Source organism: Choloepus didactylus, chromosome 2 (genome assembly GCF_015220235.1).
Source record: "Choloepus didactylus isolate mChoDid1 chromosome 2, mChoDid1.pri, whole genome shotgun sequence".
Classification (NCBI taxonomy): Eukaryota; Metazoa; Chordata; class Mammalia; order Pilosa; family Megalonychidae; genus Choloepus; species Choloepus didactylus.
This window is the reverse complement of record NC_051308.1, coordinates 228,583,349-228,600,130: the sequence shown is the minus strand read 5'-3', so window position 1 is coordinate 228,600,130 and position 16,782 is coordinate 228,583,349. Positions and strand designations below refer to the sequence as shown.

The following is a 16,782-nucleotide window of genomic DNA, read 5'->3' as shown; positions in this document are numbered from 1 at the left end:
CTTCAGCTAACTTTTCTGAGTGCCAGCCATGTGCTAGGCCTGCACAGTCCCCCTGGATCCCAGACCCTCCCAGACCCAGCTGAGAGCCTCTGGGTGCTCTTTCTCCACCCACAGGGCTCACTCTGGAGTTGGGACCCCATGCCCTGCTCTTGGTTTGTCCAAGGCAGTGGCTCCTGAACCTGGGTCTGCTGGTTTAGTAACAGTCACATTGACACCCCCTCCCATTAGCACCAATGCTCTGAGGGTCAGGCCAACGCCTTGGGCCCAGACTGAGACCCCCAGCTTCCTAATCCTGCAAGGATGTGTCCCTTCCCCCCAACATACACACACATGCACACACACACACGGCTAGGAGCACAGCCCCTTCCATGGCACATCTGTTAACCAGTGGACCTGGGTCTAATTCCTTGCTCAATAACTATGTAACCTGGGCCCAATCGCTGTACCTCTGTGCGCCTCAGTTTCCTTGTCTGTAAACACAGGATAATAATCTTGATCTCATGGGGTAATTATGCAGATTTAATGATAATGGCTAACATTTATTGAATGCTTACTCTGTGCTAGACATGGTTCTACATACTCTACATGAACTTTTATTATCTCCATTTTTATAGATTAGGAAACAGGTTCAGGGAGGTTAAATAACTTGCCCAAGTTCACATTATCAAGAAACAGAAGAGCCAAGATTTGCACCCAGGTCATGAGGTTCCGGAGCCCAAGCTCCACTTCTCCCTGCTGACTGTGCACCGCCATAGAGACAGGGACTGGGAAGGAGCCTGGCACGTACAAGGTCCCAGCAGTTGGCCTCCCTCTGGCCCTACCACCCTGTGCCAGAAGCTGGCCCAGTCACCCTTGCCTGGAACACCCAGGGGCAACACCCTGACAGCTTGTTACTGGGCAGGGTCCCTGCTCTGGGGCTGGTGGTGGGGTAGGGTTTGTAAATCCAGGTCAAGTCACAACTTCACTGTGTCTTTCCAGCCCTCACCGCCAGCTGCCCAAGGGCAGGGCCTGGGTCTCTCTTGTTCGGAGGGTATTCCTGGTGCCCAGAACAGAGCCAGGCTCACAGTTCATGCTCGTTACTTGCTAACACTGACTGAGCACTTACTTTGTGCCAGACCATTCTAAACACTTCATTGGCTTCTTAAAGTTTCACAGAAACCTTGTGAAGCAGCTACCATTACCATCTGTATTTTTATAAGGGAAGAATCGAAGGCACCGAGAGGTTAAGGAACTTTCTGATGTTCTACGTAGAAGATGGCAGAGGCAGGATTCAAACCGCGGCAGAATCCCTGCTGTTAAGCACTATGCCATAATACTGTCTTTTGCAATAAATGTTGAATGAATGAATGAATGAACAAACCCACCATGCATGCTCTGTGAAACTCAGGGCTCCGGGACTATCACCTAGGCCTAGCCTCCCCCAGGGATTGGGCTGTGGCCCACCCCTCCCCTGCCCAGCCTCCCAACACCAGCCTACCACCCACCTTGCCGAGAAAATGTTTCCTGTAGATGCGAGCTGTGGGGTTGCACTCAAGCTTCACCTTGGTTGTGGGTGACTGCAGCAGCTCAGTCTCTGGGTTGCTGGTGATTTCGTGGTTGGTGCCTTCGATCCAGTAGCCCCCAAACTGGGGTAGCAGGATGAGGGGGAAGGGCCCTTCTCGCCCCAGGACCTGAAGGGGAAGCTAGCTGAGAGCCGCCTCACACTACACTCTACTTGGGGCCCCAGGCCACCCCCTGCTCAGTCCTGGAGCCACTTCTGCCATGGCTAAAGGGTGCCAGCAGATAACAGAGCCTCTGAGGGCCCAGGGCTTGCACCCACCCCCTCCAGGGTACCTGCTCCTGCCCCTTTCCTCCACTGCAGTTATGGTCACACAGCACCACGCCCCACGTCCCAGTAGGGAGAGACTGAACTGGGAGCATGACCTAAGGCGAGGCAAGTTCAGCTGAGATCTGAAGTCCTGGGCCTGTAAACTGAGTCCTCAGCCCCCACAGCACAGACAGGCTCCTGAGCAGAGGAGGGACCCAGGGTGCAGACTCCCCGCGTGGGGGCTCAGGGAGGTGATGGGCCTGGGGGTCCAGCCTGTTACCTCATGGACGCTCGGGTAGGGGATGTAGTCCTCCTCCGTCTGCAAAACACAAGCGGGGCAGAGGCCCAGCTGGGGCAGGGGCCTCACCCTTCAGGTCTTTGGGTCTCCCTGGAATGACTCCATTCAGACAGTGGCCACCTGGGTTTTGTGTGTGCAGGTGGGGGGCATGTTTTCATCTTCCCAGCTTACTGATGGGGCAGCGGTTAGCCTCGGGGGACCCCACAAGGCAGGGCTGAGGCAGGCTTAGGGCACTGAGTCCTGGCATCTTCTGGGTCTCTTTCTGCCTAGGGAAAAGGAGGCTTACTGCCTTCTGGAGGTGGGGCCCGAGAATCTGCATTTCCAACAAGCTCCCAGGCGATGCTGCTGCTGCTGGAGTGGGGACCCCACTTTGCTTATGCCCACGAACCCTCCTTTAACCCTGACCCCTGCAGCCCCAGGTCCATTTCCCAGGTCCAGCCACTGGCCTTCCAGGGTTATAGAGGTCCCGGACCACCAGGAACCATATTTCTATCTGGAGGGGCTGCTGCAGCTTCCCCTCAAGAAAATACTGAGTCAAAAACAAGAGACTCCCCTCATCTCCTCAGTTCCCAGTTTCCTCAAAGGGGGCCAGGAGACAGCCAGCCCCTTGCCCCCCACCCCAGCTGGAGCTACATGGAGCAGGAGCTCAAAGGCCTCCTGGGTCCTGGGTGTGAGTCCTTCTGCAACTGCAGATCACAGCTGGTCAGAGGGAAGACGTTTGGTGGCAGGCTGCCTTTAGGGGAGGGGGTGTCCACTTTGGGACGGGAGGCCTGGGGAGGCAGGTGAGTTTACAGTGATGATGGGTGGGGGGAGGTGGAATGAAAAGCCCAGCCCTATGGCAAGGGAAGGGCTCTGTGTGGCTCAGATCCTCCAGAGGCCAGGGGCTGGGGACACCCTGCTCACCAATGAGCCCCAGCACTGGCACCCAGCAGTGACAGCCCCCCCTCCAAGGGAGGGAGTCTGCATCCACTCCTTATACCACCCCCCCAGGTCTCCAGGCCATGTGGAAGGCCCTATGCAGGGAGCAGCTGGCACAGTGCCTGGCCTGTGGATGGCAGGGTGGGCCGTGGCCCAGACCTACTTTGAGGGGCGGTGGGAAGGAGCATCGCTGTTCATCCATCCGGCTTCCCTGCAGAGAAAAGGCAACGCCCCATCACACCCCTCCTGCTGCTGGCACTGCCCCCCACTGGAGGGTGTGGGCCCCTTCCTGTGTGCAAGGGGAAAGGCCTCTCCATGTGGGGGTCCTCCCCAGGGCAGGGCCGGACGCTGGCCCGCTGGGTTACCCCGGCCTCCCTGTCCTGGCAGTGGCGGCAGCAGGGAGGGAGCTGGGGGCTCTGTGCGGGGAAGGCGCGTGCCGCTGGGAGTGGGGGCAGGGGCACGGCTGTGTGTGAGCCAGGAGGAGCTGCATCTCCACAGATACCGGAGGGAGAGAGGCAGAAACAGGAGGAGATGGGATGACAGGGAGAGGCAAAGAAACAGGAAGCGCAGGAGAGGAGCGGGGCGTTGGGAGGGGGAGCTGACATCAGGGTGGGCTCCTGAGGTTTGTTCAAGTCACCCCCAGCTCCTGCCCTCTGCCAAACCCTGAGTATGCCGTCCACCTCCTGACACACACACGCCCACGACAGGGGAGTGGAGGGTGGGTGGGGGTCAGGCAGAGGGGGCAGGAGCTGCACTCCCATTCTACATGGGGGCCTGCAAGTGGGGCCTCTTGTGGAGGGCAGGTGAACAAGTTTAAGAGTTGACACTCTCAACCTTCCTTGGCCGTGGTATGTGTGTGTGTGGGGGGCCTGACCCACCCCCACTGGGGACACACACAGGGACGGGAGCTCGGCAGCCATCCTCCACCCCGTCCCCAGACAGAGGACTCTGAACACTGTCCCCTCCCAGCACGGTCTGTCGAGGGCTCCCAGCCAGCTCTCAGAGAGAGGCAGGGCTGGAGATGCCACAAGGCCCCCCTCTCCCAGCCAGCTCGCCTCTGTGGCCCCCCTGAACAGGCTACAGAGCCAGCCTCACCTGCATCTTTTCAATCATCTCAAACAGATCTGTGTTCTGCAACAGAGACAGGGAGAGAGTCAGTCCCAGGGCGGCCCCACTGACCCTGCTCAGCCCCCTAGGAATCTCTACCCACTGCAGCCCTCTTCTCCCCGCCTCCAGCCACTGACCCACCACTGTGGCTGTGCAGCTGACCCACAGTGTGACCAAGGGAAGTTGGCCCAGAGCCCAGGACCCTCCCCAAGCAGTCCACCGTGCACCATCTCTTTCCCCGAGGCAGGAGGCAGCGGCCTCAGACAGAGAGGGAACAAGATCCTTGAGGAGAGACAAATCTCCCTCACGCCATCGCGAGGTTGGCAGCGGCAGGATGGGTATGTGGACTCCTCAGGAGAGTCTGGAACCCAGCCCCAGGTTCCAGCCCCAGAGGCAACCTGGGGTTCCACCTGCCTTTCTGCAGGATTCCCTTGGTCCCAGGAAAGGGGCAGAGGTCTCAGTGAATACAAACCATAGCCCATCTTCAGACAATGCCCACTCCCCCAATCCCTACCCTCTCTGCCAAGCAGTGTGGGCTGGGGTTCATTTGGGAAGAGGATGCCGAGATATCCCACTGGCCCAAACACCTGTGCTGAGCTCAAACGCACCCTCTCCCGCATCAGGCAGCCTCTCCAGAGGCAGGCTAGGCATACATAGGGTTAATCTGGTGCCTGCCAGCTGTGCTTGGCAGCATCAACGTCTCCAGCGCCAACTCCCTCCAAGCTTTCCTGGAAGGCGGCATCCTGCCGGCTGGTGGGGCTGGGGGCTGGGCCTGGGAAGCCCCCAGAGTCTCCAGAGTGCCGTCCCTCCCCCAGCCCTGCCAAGGCCCGGGCTGGGCAGCTCCTATTGCCCAGTGGGGACAGTGGCAGAGCTCACACACATGTGCTATGGGGTTGTGCATGAGGAAACATCCCCAGCTCACACTCATTCTCTCTCTTGCTCTCTCACATACAGAGGCCTGCACACCAATATTTAAACACCAAGTCTCTGCCACATGCATACATTTTGGGTACCAAGAAAGCAACACACACACAAATCCATGGGGTCCATGCACACCAATTCTTGGAGTCAGAGTTACGTCAACACATGAGTACACATGTATCATAAGATACACAACAGCACACATACACAGGCCCATGTATTATGAAAGTCACACACACAAATGCAAACACACCTCTGCAAGTCTGCACACCAATAAGAACACCTGAAACTATGCTACCACCACCAAACCACTCACTCTGCAAACTGAGAGACACAGTTACATGGACTCACAGATACAGGCAGGGACATGTGTGGAAATTTAGACACAGATCCCCACTCACATTCCCAAGCTCCCCCATCACCATCAGTCGCACACCCCGTGAAACAGACCTGACCCAACAGACCCAGGTCCACGCTCACATACCCCTCACACACACAGGGGCACACATCACCCATCAGACACACAAGCACACACACACTCAGAGCCCTGTTAAAGGTTACGCTCCAGTCTGTCCACAGAGAAGAAACACACCTATAAAACCCACAAGGTCCACAGGTGATGCTGACCCCTGATCACCTGTGGCCACACCCCACACCTTACAGGAAGAGACCAATTCCACAGGCAGTTACAGGAGAAACCGGAGGCACACATCTGAGATCCAGGTGGGCAAACGCTTGTAAACCCAATACACTGCAACGCCAACACAGGCATCTACGGCTGTATCTGCCACACATCCTCAAAGTCAGCCCCACACAGTCCCAGCCAGACAGTGATGGGGGGCGCGGCACGTTAATGTCCCCCAAGGCATCCCACTCAGGCTGATGGAACACAGCCAGGAGCAACGAAACATGCCTTAAGCACCGGGAGTCACAGTCACGTAAACAGTGACACATGGTCCTGCCACCCAGAGTGTACACACAGCAACAAGTAACACCCACAGTTACAGCCTAACCGGGCACAGCAGACGTCCTGACACATGGCAAAGGCTGTGAGTGATGTGGCCTGGATGGGGACACCTCCACCCTGCCAAGCGCCATCAAAGTTACACCGAAGCTCTCAGACCCCCTCCTAAAGGGCAAAGGGGTAATGTGATGGTGGTCGGTGGGGCAATGCACACACACACACACATACACACACACACAGTGTATCATTGCAGCCCAGAGGCAGGGTGTCACCACGCGCATCTGTTCCGTGGGCAGTTATAGAGAGAGCCCTAAGGCGCCGGACCCCAAGGGAGGGGTGCGCCCTGTGACCTGGTGTCAGCCCAGAAGCTCACACACCCACTGTAATGGAGCCAGCCCCGCACACCCGCCCTGGCTCACAGAGCCTGCGGGGCTGGGAGTAAGTCGTGCAGACACGGCCCCCCGAGACCCTCTCGGCCAGGCCACCCCCGTCCCGGCCCTCACCTGCCAGCTGGCCCCAGCGGGCAGCGAGCCCCTCCGCGGACGGCCGGGGGCCGCGGGGGGCCGCGGCTGCGCCATCCCGAGCCCGGCCCGGTCCGCCCCCCGGCGGCGCTTCACCTGGCCCGGCCGGCTTCGGCCCCGGGCCCGGGCCCCGCAGCGCCGAGCTCCGACCTCCGGCTCCCGGCGACGGCACTGCCTGCGCTGGGCTCGCCCCGCGGCCGGGCCGGGAGGGGGCGGGGCGACAGGTATAGGCGGGGCGGGGCTGCGGCGGTGGGGGCGGGGACACAAGAGCCCCGCCCCCGACGCACCCGCCCCCAGCCCGCGGCCCCCGGGCACTGCGCCTGCGCGCTTTTGCCCGGGCGCTGCAAGGTTCGGGTGCGTGCGGCTCTCTATGACCCTCCGGCTTCCAGCGCTCCCCCAACTCGTATTCTCTATCCTCCCAGATTCTGGGTACCCCCTCCCCTTAAGGGCCTCACGGGCGGGGTCCTTGGGACGGGCTGTGAAGCTTTTCCAGCGCACCTACTTAATGCAGGGCCCCTTGCATGTCTGTTTGATGTAACCCTCTCCCCAGAACCCGTGAGGTACGAGGATCACCCCCATTTTACAGATGAGGAAACTGATTCTAAGAGTCATACTATCTTGCCCAAACACACAGCTAGGAAAAAGCAGAACCAGGAATTCAAGAAAAGGCCTGGAGCTGCTCTTTGGAGTCTTCCCCCTCCGGCCTCCTCGTCTCCAGCACGTCCCTAATGCCGGACAGCAGCTGCCGGGTTCCTCCCTGTCCGCCCCATGTCCACCGGGAGGAGGCAGGTGCCCCCAGCCCTGGAGGAAATGGCCTGGGGAGGGGCTGCCAAGGACCCAAGTTATGGAGGAAAGGGTTCAAAGCTGATGTCAGGACGTGGGTTCTAGGGCTGGCCTTGTTACAACTTGATGAGTGACCTTGAGTGAGCCTGTGCCCCCTCTCTGGGCCTCAGTGTCCCCATTTGTAAAATGTAAGGCCTTTGTAGGCCCTTCTGTCTGACCCTGCAGTGCATCTCTGGCCTGGAATAGCCACTGTGCAGGGGGACAGGGCCTTGCCATCCCCTCCTCCAGAAAGCTGCTGGGAAAGCAGCTAGCACTTCCTGAGCTGTGACCAAGTCAACACCATATGCTTTGAAACCTGCAGGGGCAGGGCCACCCACCAGGTCAGTGCCAAACCTCGCACCAACTTCCCGAAGGAGCTGCCAGCAGCTGCCCACCACCCTCCATCCACAGGGCCAAGGGCTTACTGGAAAGAAGGCACTGCATCTCCCCCCCAGCTCCCCCGACGTAGCCCTGGGTCAGGTTTGGGTCCAGGGAGCCGGCAGGAACTCCGGAGATGTGTGTTCTAGACACAGCGTAGCTTTGGTTTTAATAATTAACAGCAGCAAATATTGATTTACGCAGCCACTTCCAGGCCTGAGCGCTTCAGAGCACCCGTCGAAATGCAGGCAGAGAAACATCCATTTCCACACTGCCCCTGGTGCAGGTGAGACCTGCCTGCTTTCCTGGAGATGTCTCTGTGCCAGGAGGAGTGGAGGGGGGTGCCCACGTGTGCACACAGTGTATGTCTCTGTGTATGTGACTCTGAGACTGTGGATGTAGCTGTGTGTGCCTGGCCATCTCATGCCCCTGTCTGTACGGGAAAGCCTGGGTGTGGCTATATGTGTGTTTGTACGTGCGTGTCTGTATATACACATTTGCATACATGTGCAGCTCTCTGAATAGATGTGTGAAGGTCTGTGTGTCTTGTGTCTATGACAGTGTCCATGTGCACAGGCGAAGGTCGCTGGGTGTATACATACATGGGTGCAGATTTGTGACTCCTTAAATAGAGAAACTCCTAAGGGGCAGAAGGGGAGAGGAGAGGAGGGTCCTGGATAGCTCACAGTGGCTATTCCAGGCTTCCCAGGGAGCAGGGAATGTCCCTTCTGGGTGCTGTCCAGCCCTGGGAACTTAATGATGCTAATAACAGTTCTGCTTCCTAAATTCTACTTTCCAAAGTACTTTCACAGTCATCATCCAAGTGCAAGCTGGCAAGGTGAATAGAGAAGGATCACCCCTATTTTACAAATGAGGAAACAGACCCACAAAAGGGCAGGGATTTGCCCACTGGCACAGGGAGTTGGTAGCTGGGTCACTTGCCCCTCAGCCTGGTTCCTTCTACATTGTAAGTGTGCACAGAGTTGGGGGGGTAGGGAAGGGAGGTGGAGACGGGTCACATGCCCCAGCCCCACCGCTGCCTTGCTGAAGGATCCCAGACAAGTCATTCAATCTCTCCGGGCCCCAGTTTCCTCCTCAGTGAAAGGAATATTACCCACAGACTGTTTTGATCCTGGGGTGGGGGGCTGTTGGGATGGGGTGGTTTGGCGCCCGCCGTCTGGGCTGTGCTGGCACAAAGGAGGCTTCTAGCCAGACTGAGCCTGAGGGGAGATGGCTCAGCGCTGCTCTGAGACCAGCCCCAGGCTGTCTAAGAAGGCGGGACCCAGGGAGAGGGGCTGCTCCAACCCTCATTTTCCTGATGGGAAGACTGAGGCTCAGGGATGGGAAGCCATGGTCTAAGGGCACATGGCCCTTGGCGAAAATCCAGGCCTCCTACGGGATGCTCTGGGGAAGAGGGCCTGGACTCCTTGCTCGTGAACCCAGCTGGCCAAGCAACAGACTGCCATTGATTCTCTCCCTTCCTGCCAAGTCCCAAGGATCCACATGGGCTGGTCTTAGGCTATTGCAAGAGAGCAGAAGAGAGACCCCCATTTGGGACCCTCTTGGAGGTGGGGGTCCCCTGCTACCACAATGGTTTCCTTGGCCCTCTGCCCTCCAGGCCAAGGAGAGATGCCTGGCCTCTGCTCCAGGCCAGAGCACCAGGGAAGGAGCCCAGAAGATCCTGCCTCTGCTATTTCCTGGCTGTGTGACCTTAGGTAAACCACATCACCTCTCTGAGCATCTGGATCTTCACTGTAGAGTGCCTACCACTCAAACACTGTAGAGTTTGAAGAAAGGACCAACAGAGATAATGTCTGTGGATGTGCTTTAGAAACTATAAAGCATACTTCGAAAATGAGGGCTTACTACCCGCCCTATTAGAGAGGCGGCGAGACCAGGCACCCAGTCCTGGCCCCACCACATCCCACCTGCATGGCTTTGGACATGTAACTTAACCTCTCTGACCTCAATTTTCTCATCTGCAAAATGGGGCTAATAATAGTAACTACTGCATAGTACTTAGAGTTTGAGGATGAAATGAAATGATGCATGTAAAGCATTAAGTACCCATCTGGCACGTTGGAAATGCTCCATAAATGTTAATAGTTATTCCTGCTGTTAGACCCTCTGCAGAAACTTCTATTTAGCTCTTAACTGGACTGTAGCTTCCTGAGGCCAGGGAGTAAATGTCAGATTGATTTCTGGCTCCTCAGTGCCCAGCACAAAATTTGGCACAAAGCAGGTATTGGGCGAATGTTTGATTTTGATGATAACCACAATAGTTTCATTTATAGGGCTCTGACCCCATGCCAGGAGCACTTTTTCATTTAATCTTCACAAGAGCTCTGTGAAGTGGCTACTATCATTATATAAACCCAATTTTCAGGGGGAGGAAATTGATGGTGATGTTGATAATGAAAATCATGAAGAAAAGCTGGCTGGCTGGTTTATTCAAAGAGCTGTTGTGTTTAGATTAGACCTTGGCCTCCCCCTCCCCGGCCCAAGTAGTTCCACAGGCCCTGGTCCCACCTCGGAGACTGTGCCAGGCCCACCAGGGTCAGGACAGTAACCCCTGGGGGAGCCTCTACCTGAACCTTCTAGAACGTTCTACCACTTCCCAGTGCTCACTTGGAGGCATCTCCCAGCCCGGGGTGGTGGAGGAGGGGAGGGATCCCTGGATTAGGGGCAGAAGGGAGGGGCCCCTTACCTTGGGGTTGGGTGAAGCAGTGTGGGAAGGAGCCAAGTCCGCTCGTGGCAAGTCTAGAGCTTGTGGGAAGCTCTGGTTCTGCCCATTACTCCTCCTGGAAGAGAAAAGGATTGTGCAGTCAGGATCTCCCAAGCTGGGAGATTTGGGGATTTTTAGGGAAAAGAGTCACTCTCAGAGCTGGGGGAAGGGAGGGGGGACATAGTTCATGGAGGAGAGGTCCTGGGTTCCCCAGAATGAAGGAAAGGAGGGTCTTTCCATGCAGGGCTGCCAAGCAAGTCCTCCCTCCCCAAGGAATCAGATGGGGTCTCTCTCCAAGCTCTCCAGTGGGGCTCCCTACTGCATACTTGAGCCAAGTGGCTGTCCACAGCCCATTCTGAAGAGGGGTAGACCGAGGCAGGGAGCAGTGAGGTTGCTGCAGAGGGCTGAGCCCTGTCCTCTGGCCTGAGCTGGATGCCTGGCCTCCACGGCCCCCCTCCCTGAGCCTGCAGGGAGACAGCCGCCTTGGGGCTGAGAGGCCACCCAGGCAGCCGCTATTATTAACAGTAACAATAATGACACTCATTGGGCACCTACTGTGTGCCAAGGCCTATGCCAAGCCCATCCTTCCAGGCCTGAGGGCACAGGCTCTCATCACACTGGTACACCCACTCTACGGAGGAGGACCCAGATGCACGCGGGGGTCACACGGCTGGCCAGTGGCAGAGCCAGATCTGAGCGAGGACCGGCTGACTCCGAGCCCGGACCAGGCCCACACCCACGCCCTTCCCCAAGGACAGGAAGCAGGTCTGGCGAGGGTGAAGTCAGCGCCCACCGCCCTAGAAAGCCTGCTGAGGAGGCCACCTCTGGGTCAGGGAGGGGAAGTGCCCAGTGGTTCCTGGGACCCAGGAAGCCCGGGGCCGGGTGAGCAGGCCCCACTTCCGCCTGGGGCCAGCCTGACGTGGCTGCACCCTTGCCAGGTCCCAGTGAACGCGGCTGGTCCTGCGAGGCTGAGTCACTCCAGGCTGTGAGATGATTCTCAGAGGTCCACAGTGGGCTTGAGTCAGGAGGAGCTGTCGTGCCACACCCCAGGGAGGGGGGGAGACCCTGAGGAAGTGCTGAACCCTCTCCTGACTCCCCTTGGTCCAGCTATTCCAGTAGGAGAAATGGCCCAGAGGAACCAATCCACAGCCCTGCCGTAGAACCCAGGTGCCTCCCCACTGCCCAGCAGCAATGGCATCTTATAAGAGGGGTTTGCACTGGTGAGAGCTCGATTCAAAGGATAGATACAGTGGCAGTGGCATTTCAAGCCTGTGGCATCAGTGTGGGGAAGAAATTCCCAGGTGATTACCAGCTGGGTGGCCTTGGGTCAGTGACATAGCCCCTCTCTGCTTTGGTTTCCAAAAACTCCCACCACAGAGCCTGGACAGCTAGTAGACATCCACTAAACTCTGACTCCCCAAGTAGAGTTTCATTAAATATTTGTTGCATGAATGAATGAATGAAGGTTGGCAGTAGAGAGTCATTGAAGGTTTGTGAGCAAGGGAATTGCCTAACCCAGGTTCCTGCAGATTGCAAGAGGCGCTGCCATGGGGAGAGACATGGGAGATGGGGGACTAGAGAGAAGCCCGCAGAAATGGTCCAGGCAAATTCCGCTGAGGCGCCCATGGGGACTCTATGTTGAGACCTACTATGTGCCTGTAACTGTGTCAAGCCGAGTCCATGCACCCTCACTATAGTACTGGGAGGTGGTATCATTTATCTCCATTTTTACAGATGGAGAAACTGAGGTTCAGAGAGGTGAAGCCACTTCCCCAGCCAGTGGGCAACAGAGCCGGAGTGGAAAGTGCATGCCCTTGACCAAGCAGGGACAGTGCCAGTGAGATGGAAAGTAAGGGCTGCCCAGGGGCTGGGAAGTCCTGAGTTGAAGCCCAGGTGACACTAGGACTGCCCTTTTGGTGTGGCCTTGGCTGCCAAGTGGAGGCGGTTGGACATGACTGAGCCATCTGGGTGGTGCCCTCCAGTCTGTCCCCTCCCACGGCCCCAGGCTGGGACAGTGGCCACTGCAGAACAGCCGGGCAGCAGCTCCCTAACACGTTCCCCTGCCAGAACTCTCTCAGCCTCAGTTTCCCTGTGTCTAGGTGCCCATCTCACTCAGGGCTGCTCATGGTGACACAGGATTAGAGAGGTCCCTCCAGGCAAAAGCCCCCACCAAGCTGGGGGTAGGTGGACCCTGGCTTCCATCTGGGACCCTGCTTGACCAGGGTCTTGCCTCTCACAGTCAATGCCCAGCCTCCTCCCCCCAGGCAACTCTGTCTAAGAGAAGTCATTGCTGAGCCCCTAGAGGGCAGGGGAAGGGAGGGGTTCCAGGATGGGGACAGAGGAGGAACTTGGAGGCTCCAGGCTGGGCCTGCTCCGTCCACCCCCAGGTAACAAAAGCTGCGGCCTACCCTGTGCCTTGATCCAGCTGATTTAATCCTCACATTGAGGTATGTGAATCCTCACATTGAGGTAAATGGCCCATTTTACAGATGAGGAAACTGAGGCTCAGAAAGATGTGTTAACTTGCCAGAGGTCACACATAGGTAGTGAGGCAGAGCAGTTTTTGAACCCAGGTCTGTAGACTCCAGAGCCCAAGATCTGAACTTCCTAACAAGGGTGGCCCACAGAATAGACTCAGCCCCAGAGAGCCCAGAGGCCAGCACGGGGCAGAGGGGGCAGCTAAGAGGAGAACAGCCACCTTGGCCAATGCTGACACAGGTTCACTATGTGCAGGCTCTGCTCTAACTGCTTTTCTTGTACTGACTCATTTAGTCCTCATTTTTCAGATGAGGGAATTAAGACACAGAGAAGTTAAGCAACTTTGTCCAAGGTCACATAGACAGTAAATGAAAGACTGAGGATTTGAAACCTCAACCATCTGGGTTTAGATGCTGTGCCCTTAATGCTATTGCTTTTGAAGAAATGAAGGTGCTCAGCCTCTCACTCTCCTCCCCACCTGAATCTCCCTCTGACCCCACCTCTGTCTCCTCCCAGGATCTCATTCTTCCCCACCTCTCACCCATCTCTTCCCTGTTTTTCTAGCCCACCCCATCCCCACCCCTTTGCCTCTTCAGACCTCCCCTAACTTGGTTATTTTCCTCCTTCATGCACCTGAACCTCTGTCCCTCTCCTCTTTCTCCTATCCCATCCTGGTCTCCACCATTCCATCCCTGGGGGCCTCCCAAGTCTCTCCCTGAGGCCACCACCTGGCTCTGCTTAAAATGCTTTGCATTTGACTCCACACGCAGCAGGTGGAAGGTGTTCTGGAGCATGCCAGGACGCAGGGAACTCTCCCCTTTTCCCTCCTGCCTGCCAGGACTGTAATCATTAGCTGAACAGCACTTTACAGTTTACACAGGCACCGTCTCATTCTATCACCTTAGCGAGCTTTGTGAAGTTGGACTATTACTAACCTTTTTTTTTAATATCAGAAAGCCAAGGTTCAGAGAGTTTAAGTGACAAGCCCAAGGGCACACTCCAGGAAAGGGCAGCGCTGAGATTTGAACTCCAGCCCAAGCTTCTCTCCACCACATGTGCCACAGCTGCCCACAACACAGGCACTCGTCCCGCAGTCTGGCTTCTTGCCCCCAGCGGCCTCCCCATCACAGCCCCTAGCTCCTGCAGCCACCCCAAGGCTCTTCTCAGGTCCAGCTCCAATCCTGCCCTGTCTGGCCTGGCCACCTGCCTGCTGCCTCCTTTGACATAAAGCGGTGGCAGCCAGAGAGGAGGGGACTTTCCCAAGGTCATACGGGGAGCAGGAGCCAACCTGGAGTCTGGGCCAGGCACATTCCGGGGTCACTTTCACCCCCTGGGGGTGTGTGGCCACCAGCCAGCTGGCCCCAGCTCCCACCCCCGGGAGCACCCATCTCTCCCAGGGAAAGGATGAGGCAGGGCCATGGGGGATGGGCCCAGATCCCCGGGACTGCGTGGGATGGGCCAGGCCGGAAGCTGCCGCTGACAGCTCCTGGGTTCCTTGGCAACTGTCACTGCACCTCCTCCTCCTCCCTTATCCAGGTAACAATAATAATCTCACCCGTCGTGAGTGCAGCTCTTTGTACTTTTCAAAAGCCCTCTTCATCTGTTCTCTCCTGGGATTCTCACCGGAACTGGAGCAGAGATAAGGCAGTGGCTAGGATCCCCACTTCCCAGAAGGGTGAACTGAGGCTCAGAGAGGTTAAACCACCACCTCCAGGTCACCCAGCAAGACGAGAGTAGATCAGGGACTAAAACTCAGGCCTCCAGCCGTCCAGGGTTCCACATGCCACACACGAGTTGGGAGTGTCTCGGGGGGCTCCATGCTCTGCAGAGCAGCAGGGTCAGACCCAGGGACGGTAGGAGACAGGAGACCAAGGACAGCCGGCTAGGTGCCTGCCTGGGTTGCTCCCACCTGTTCACCAGCTGGAGGGTGGGTGGTAGGCCCTGTCTTTCTCTCACTGTACCCCTCTGCAGGGTTGCTGCGAGGTGCAGAGTAGGTGTGTCACAAGTGTTTGTGGTCATTATTAGCCACTCTCCTGGAGAACCTGCCTCGGGTGGCCCCGTGGGTAGGACTGTCACCTCCAGAGACAGCTGCCCTGGACGGCAGTGCCATGTGGGTCCGGCCCCTGCTGACACCCCCAGCCTCATCTCCACACCTCCCCGCCATTCTGTCCTGCCCCAGCACCATGTCCTAGCCCGGCCGGGCTGCAGGCAGTTCCCTAAAGAAGCCACACTGCTTCCCGGCGCTGAGCCTTTGCCCAGCTGTCCCCTCTGCCGGGGTTCCTGCTTCCTCCCTTTCTGCCTGACGACCTACTCCTGCTTTAAAATTCTGCTTAAACAGGTGAAACTCTGGGGGCCAGAGCAGGGGGCATATGACCACAGGGGCAGGAAGACTGTGACCGGGAGGAAGCAGGTGAGCTGGGCAGGTGACGGACCCCGGAGCACCAGCTGGAGCAGGAGGAAGAGCCCACCCTGAGCTCCCACCCATCCCCACACAAGTTGGTCGGGAGGGCAGAGGAGGGGCTCAGGGAGCCAAGGAAAGAAGAGCCGAGAAGGATCCAGGATCCGTGGAGGACTAGCCCAGGACAAGGGGCCTGAGGGGTTCAGGCCAGCCCCTGCTGGTCACCAGAGGTCAGAGGGGAAGGCAGGTCCGGGTTCCCTCTCCTAGGTCTCCATGAGGTCAACTGATTTTCTACCCACCTGCTGATTCATGTGGGGTTGGGGGGAGGGGGCTCAGGCCTCAAAGTGAGCAGGTGCAGAAGGCTATTTCTGGGGACCTCCAGCCCGAGAGGGTGGTGGGGGAGGCCACCAGAGCCTGGGTCTCCTAGATATAGGGATCAGGGACTCTAATTCCCTGAAACCAGAGCCCAGCAGCCACCCCGGAACTGCCCCCTCTCTTGGGGGCCACAGAGGCCCATTGTCTCCAGAGCCCAACCACTGGGCACTGTCCTCCCTCCTTGCTTGCCCCTGCCCCTGCCACGGTGCTGGGGAACGTGGCCAGTGGAGGTGGGTGAGCAGGTTTCCGAAGCTGGGTCCCAGGACTGGCCCCCTCCCCAGGCCTGCTGGAGGCCCAGGCAGACTGGACACAGGTATCCACCCCCCCCGCCCCGCACCTGATTCTCCTTTCCCCAGGTACATTTGACCTCTGCCAGGACTTGAGAGGGAGAGCAGGGGGTGGGGGAGTGACTGTTTGTCATGCCAAGCACTGTAATGTCATGTAATCCTTATGACAACAACCCATCCCAGAGAGAGAGGCTGTTATCACCCCATTTCAGAAATAAGGAAGCAGAAGCTGAGAGAGGTTTCAAGATGGGTCATGGTCTCACAGCTAGCAAGTGGTCAAACTGGCAGGGTCCCCAGGGGTGGGAGGCTCAGGCCCCAGGCTGGGCTGAGCAGGAAGGTGGCACATGGGGTGCCCGCCCTCGCCCCGTGCTGGCTGGGCACCAAGACACCCGGATCCCGGAGCTGGGACAGGCAGCGGCCTCCAGAGCAAACAACAAATTGGCAGCACCGAGAGGAGGTCACAGGTCCAGCCCCCACCCAGGGTGCAGCACCTGGGGACTGGTCTCCCGTCTCCCTGCTGCCTGCCCAGCGCCTCTCGGGCCCAAGTGGCCCTCACCCTGCTGTGGCCTCACCCCAGTCCTCCCCGGCTCCCTGTGGGCGTCAACCCCGACTCCTACTCTGCCTGGAGGCGGGGCGGGGGGATGACACTGAGATGACCTAGCCAGGGCCTCTTCCTGCTTCCCCAGCCGGGCACTTCATTCCACAAACCGCCTTCACCATGGACCTGTCAGCCACTTCTCAAGGAAGGTAAGGCAGGTCACCTATCTCCATTTTACAGGGAGA

The 16,782-nt window shown here is 57.9% G+C and overlaps 1 protein-coding gene across 3 annotated transcripts in view; it reads right to left on the bottom strand.

Annotated features, from left to right (window-relative positions):
- The window catches only part of LOC119527817 (RAP1 GTPase activating protein), a 49,049-nt gene that overhangs the window by 17,136 nt on the left and 15,131 nt on the right, over positions 1-16,782 (bottom strand). For 2 of the 3 annotated variants that reach the window (XM_037828254.1, XM_037828252.1), the window contains exons 3-7: positions 10,444-10,537; positions 4,119-4,154; positions 3,187-3,234; positions 2,088-2,126; positions 1,485-1,670 (exon numbers count right to left, since the gene is read on the bottom strand). In XM_037828254.1, the coding sequence (XP_037684182.1) occupies positions 1,485-1,670; positions 2,088-2,126; positions 3,187-3,234; positions 4,119-4,154; positions 10,444-10,537 (403 nt within the window). The remainder of the gene's footprint in view (positions 1-1,484; positions 1,671-2,087; positions 2,127-3,186; positions 3,235-4,118; positions 4,155-10,443; positions 10,538-16,782) is intronic. The other variant, XM_037828253.1, reaches the window with a different exon arrangement.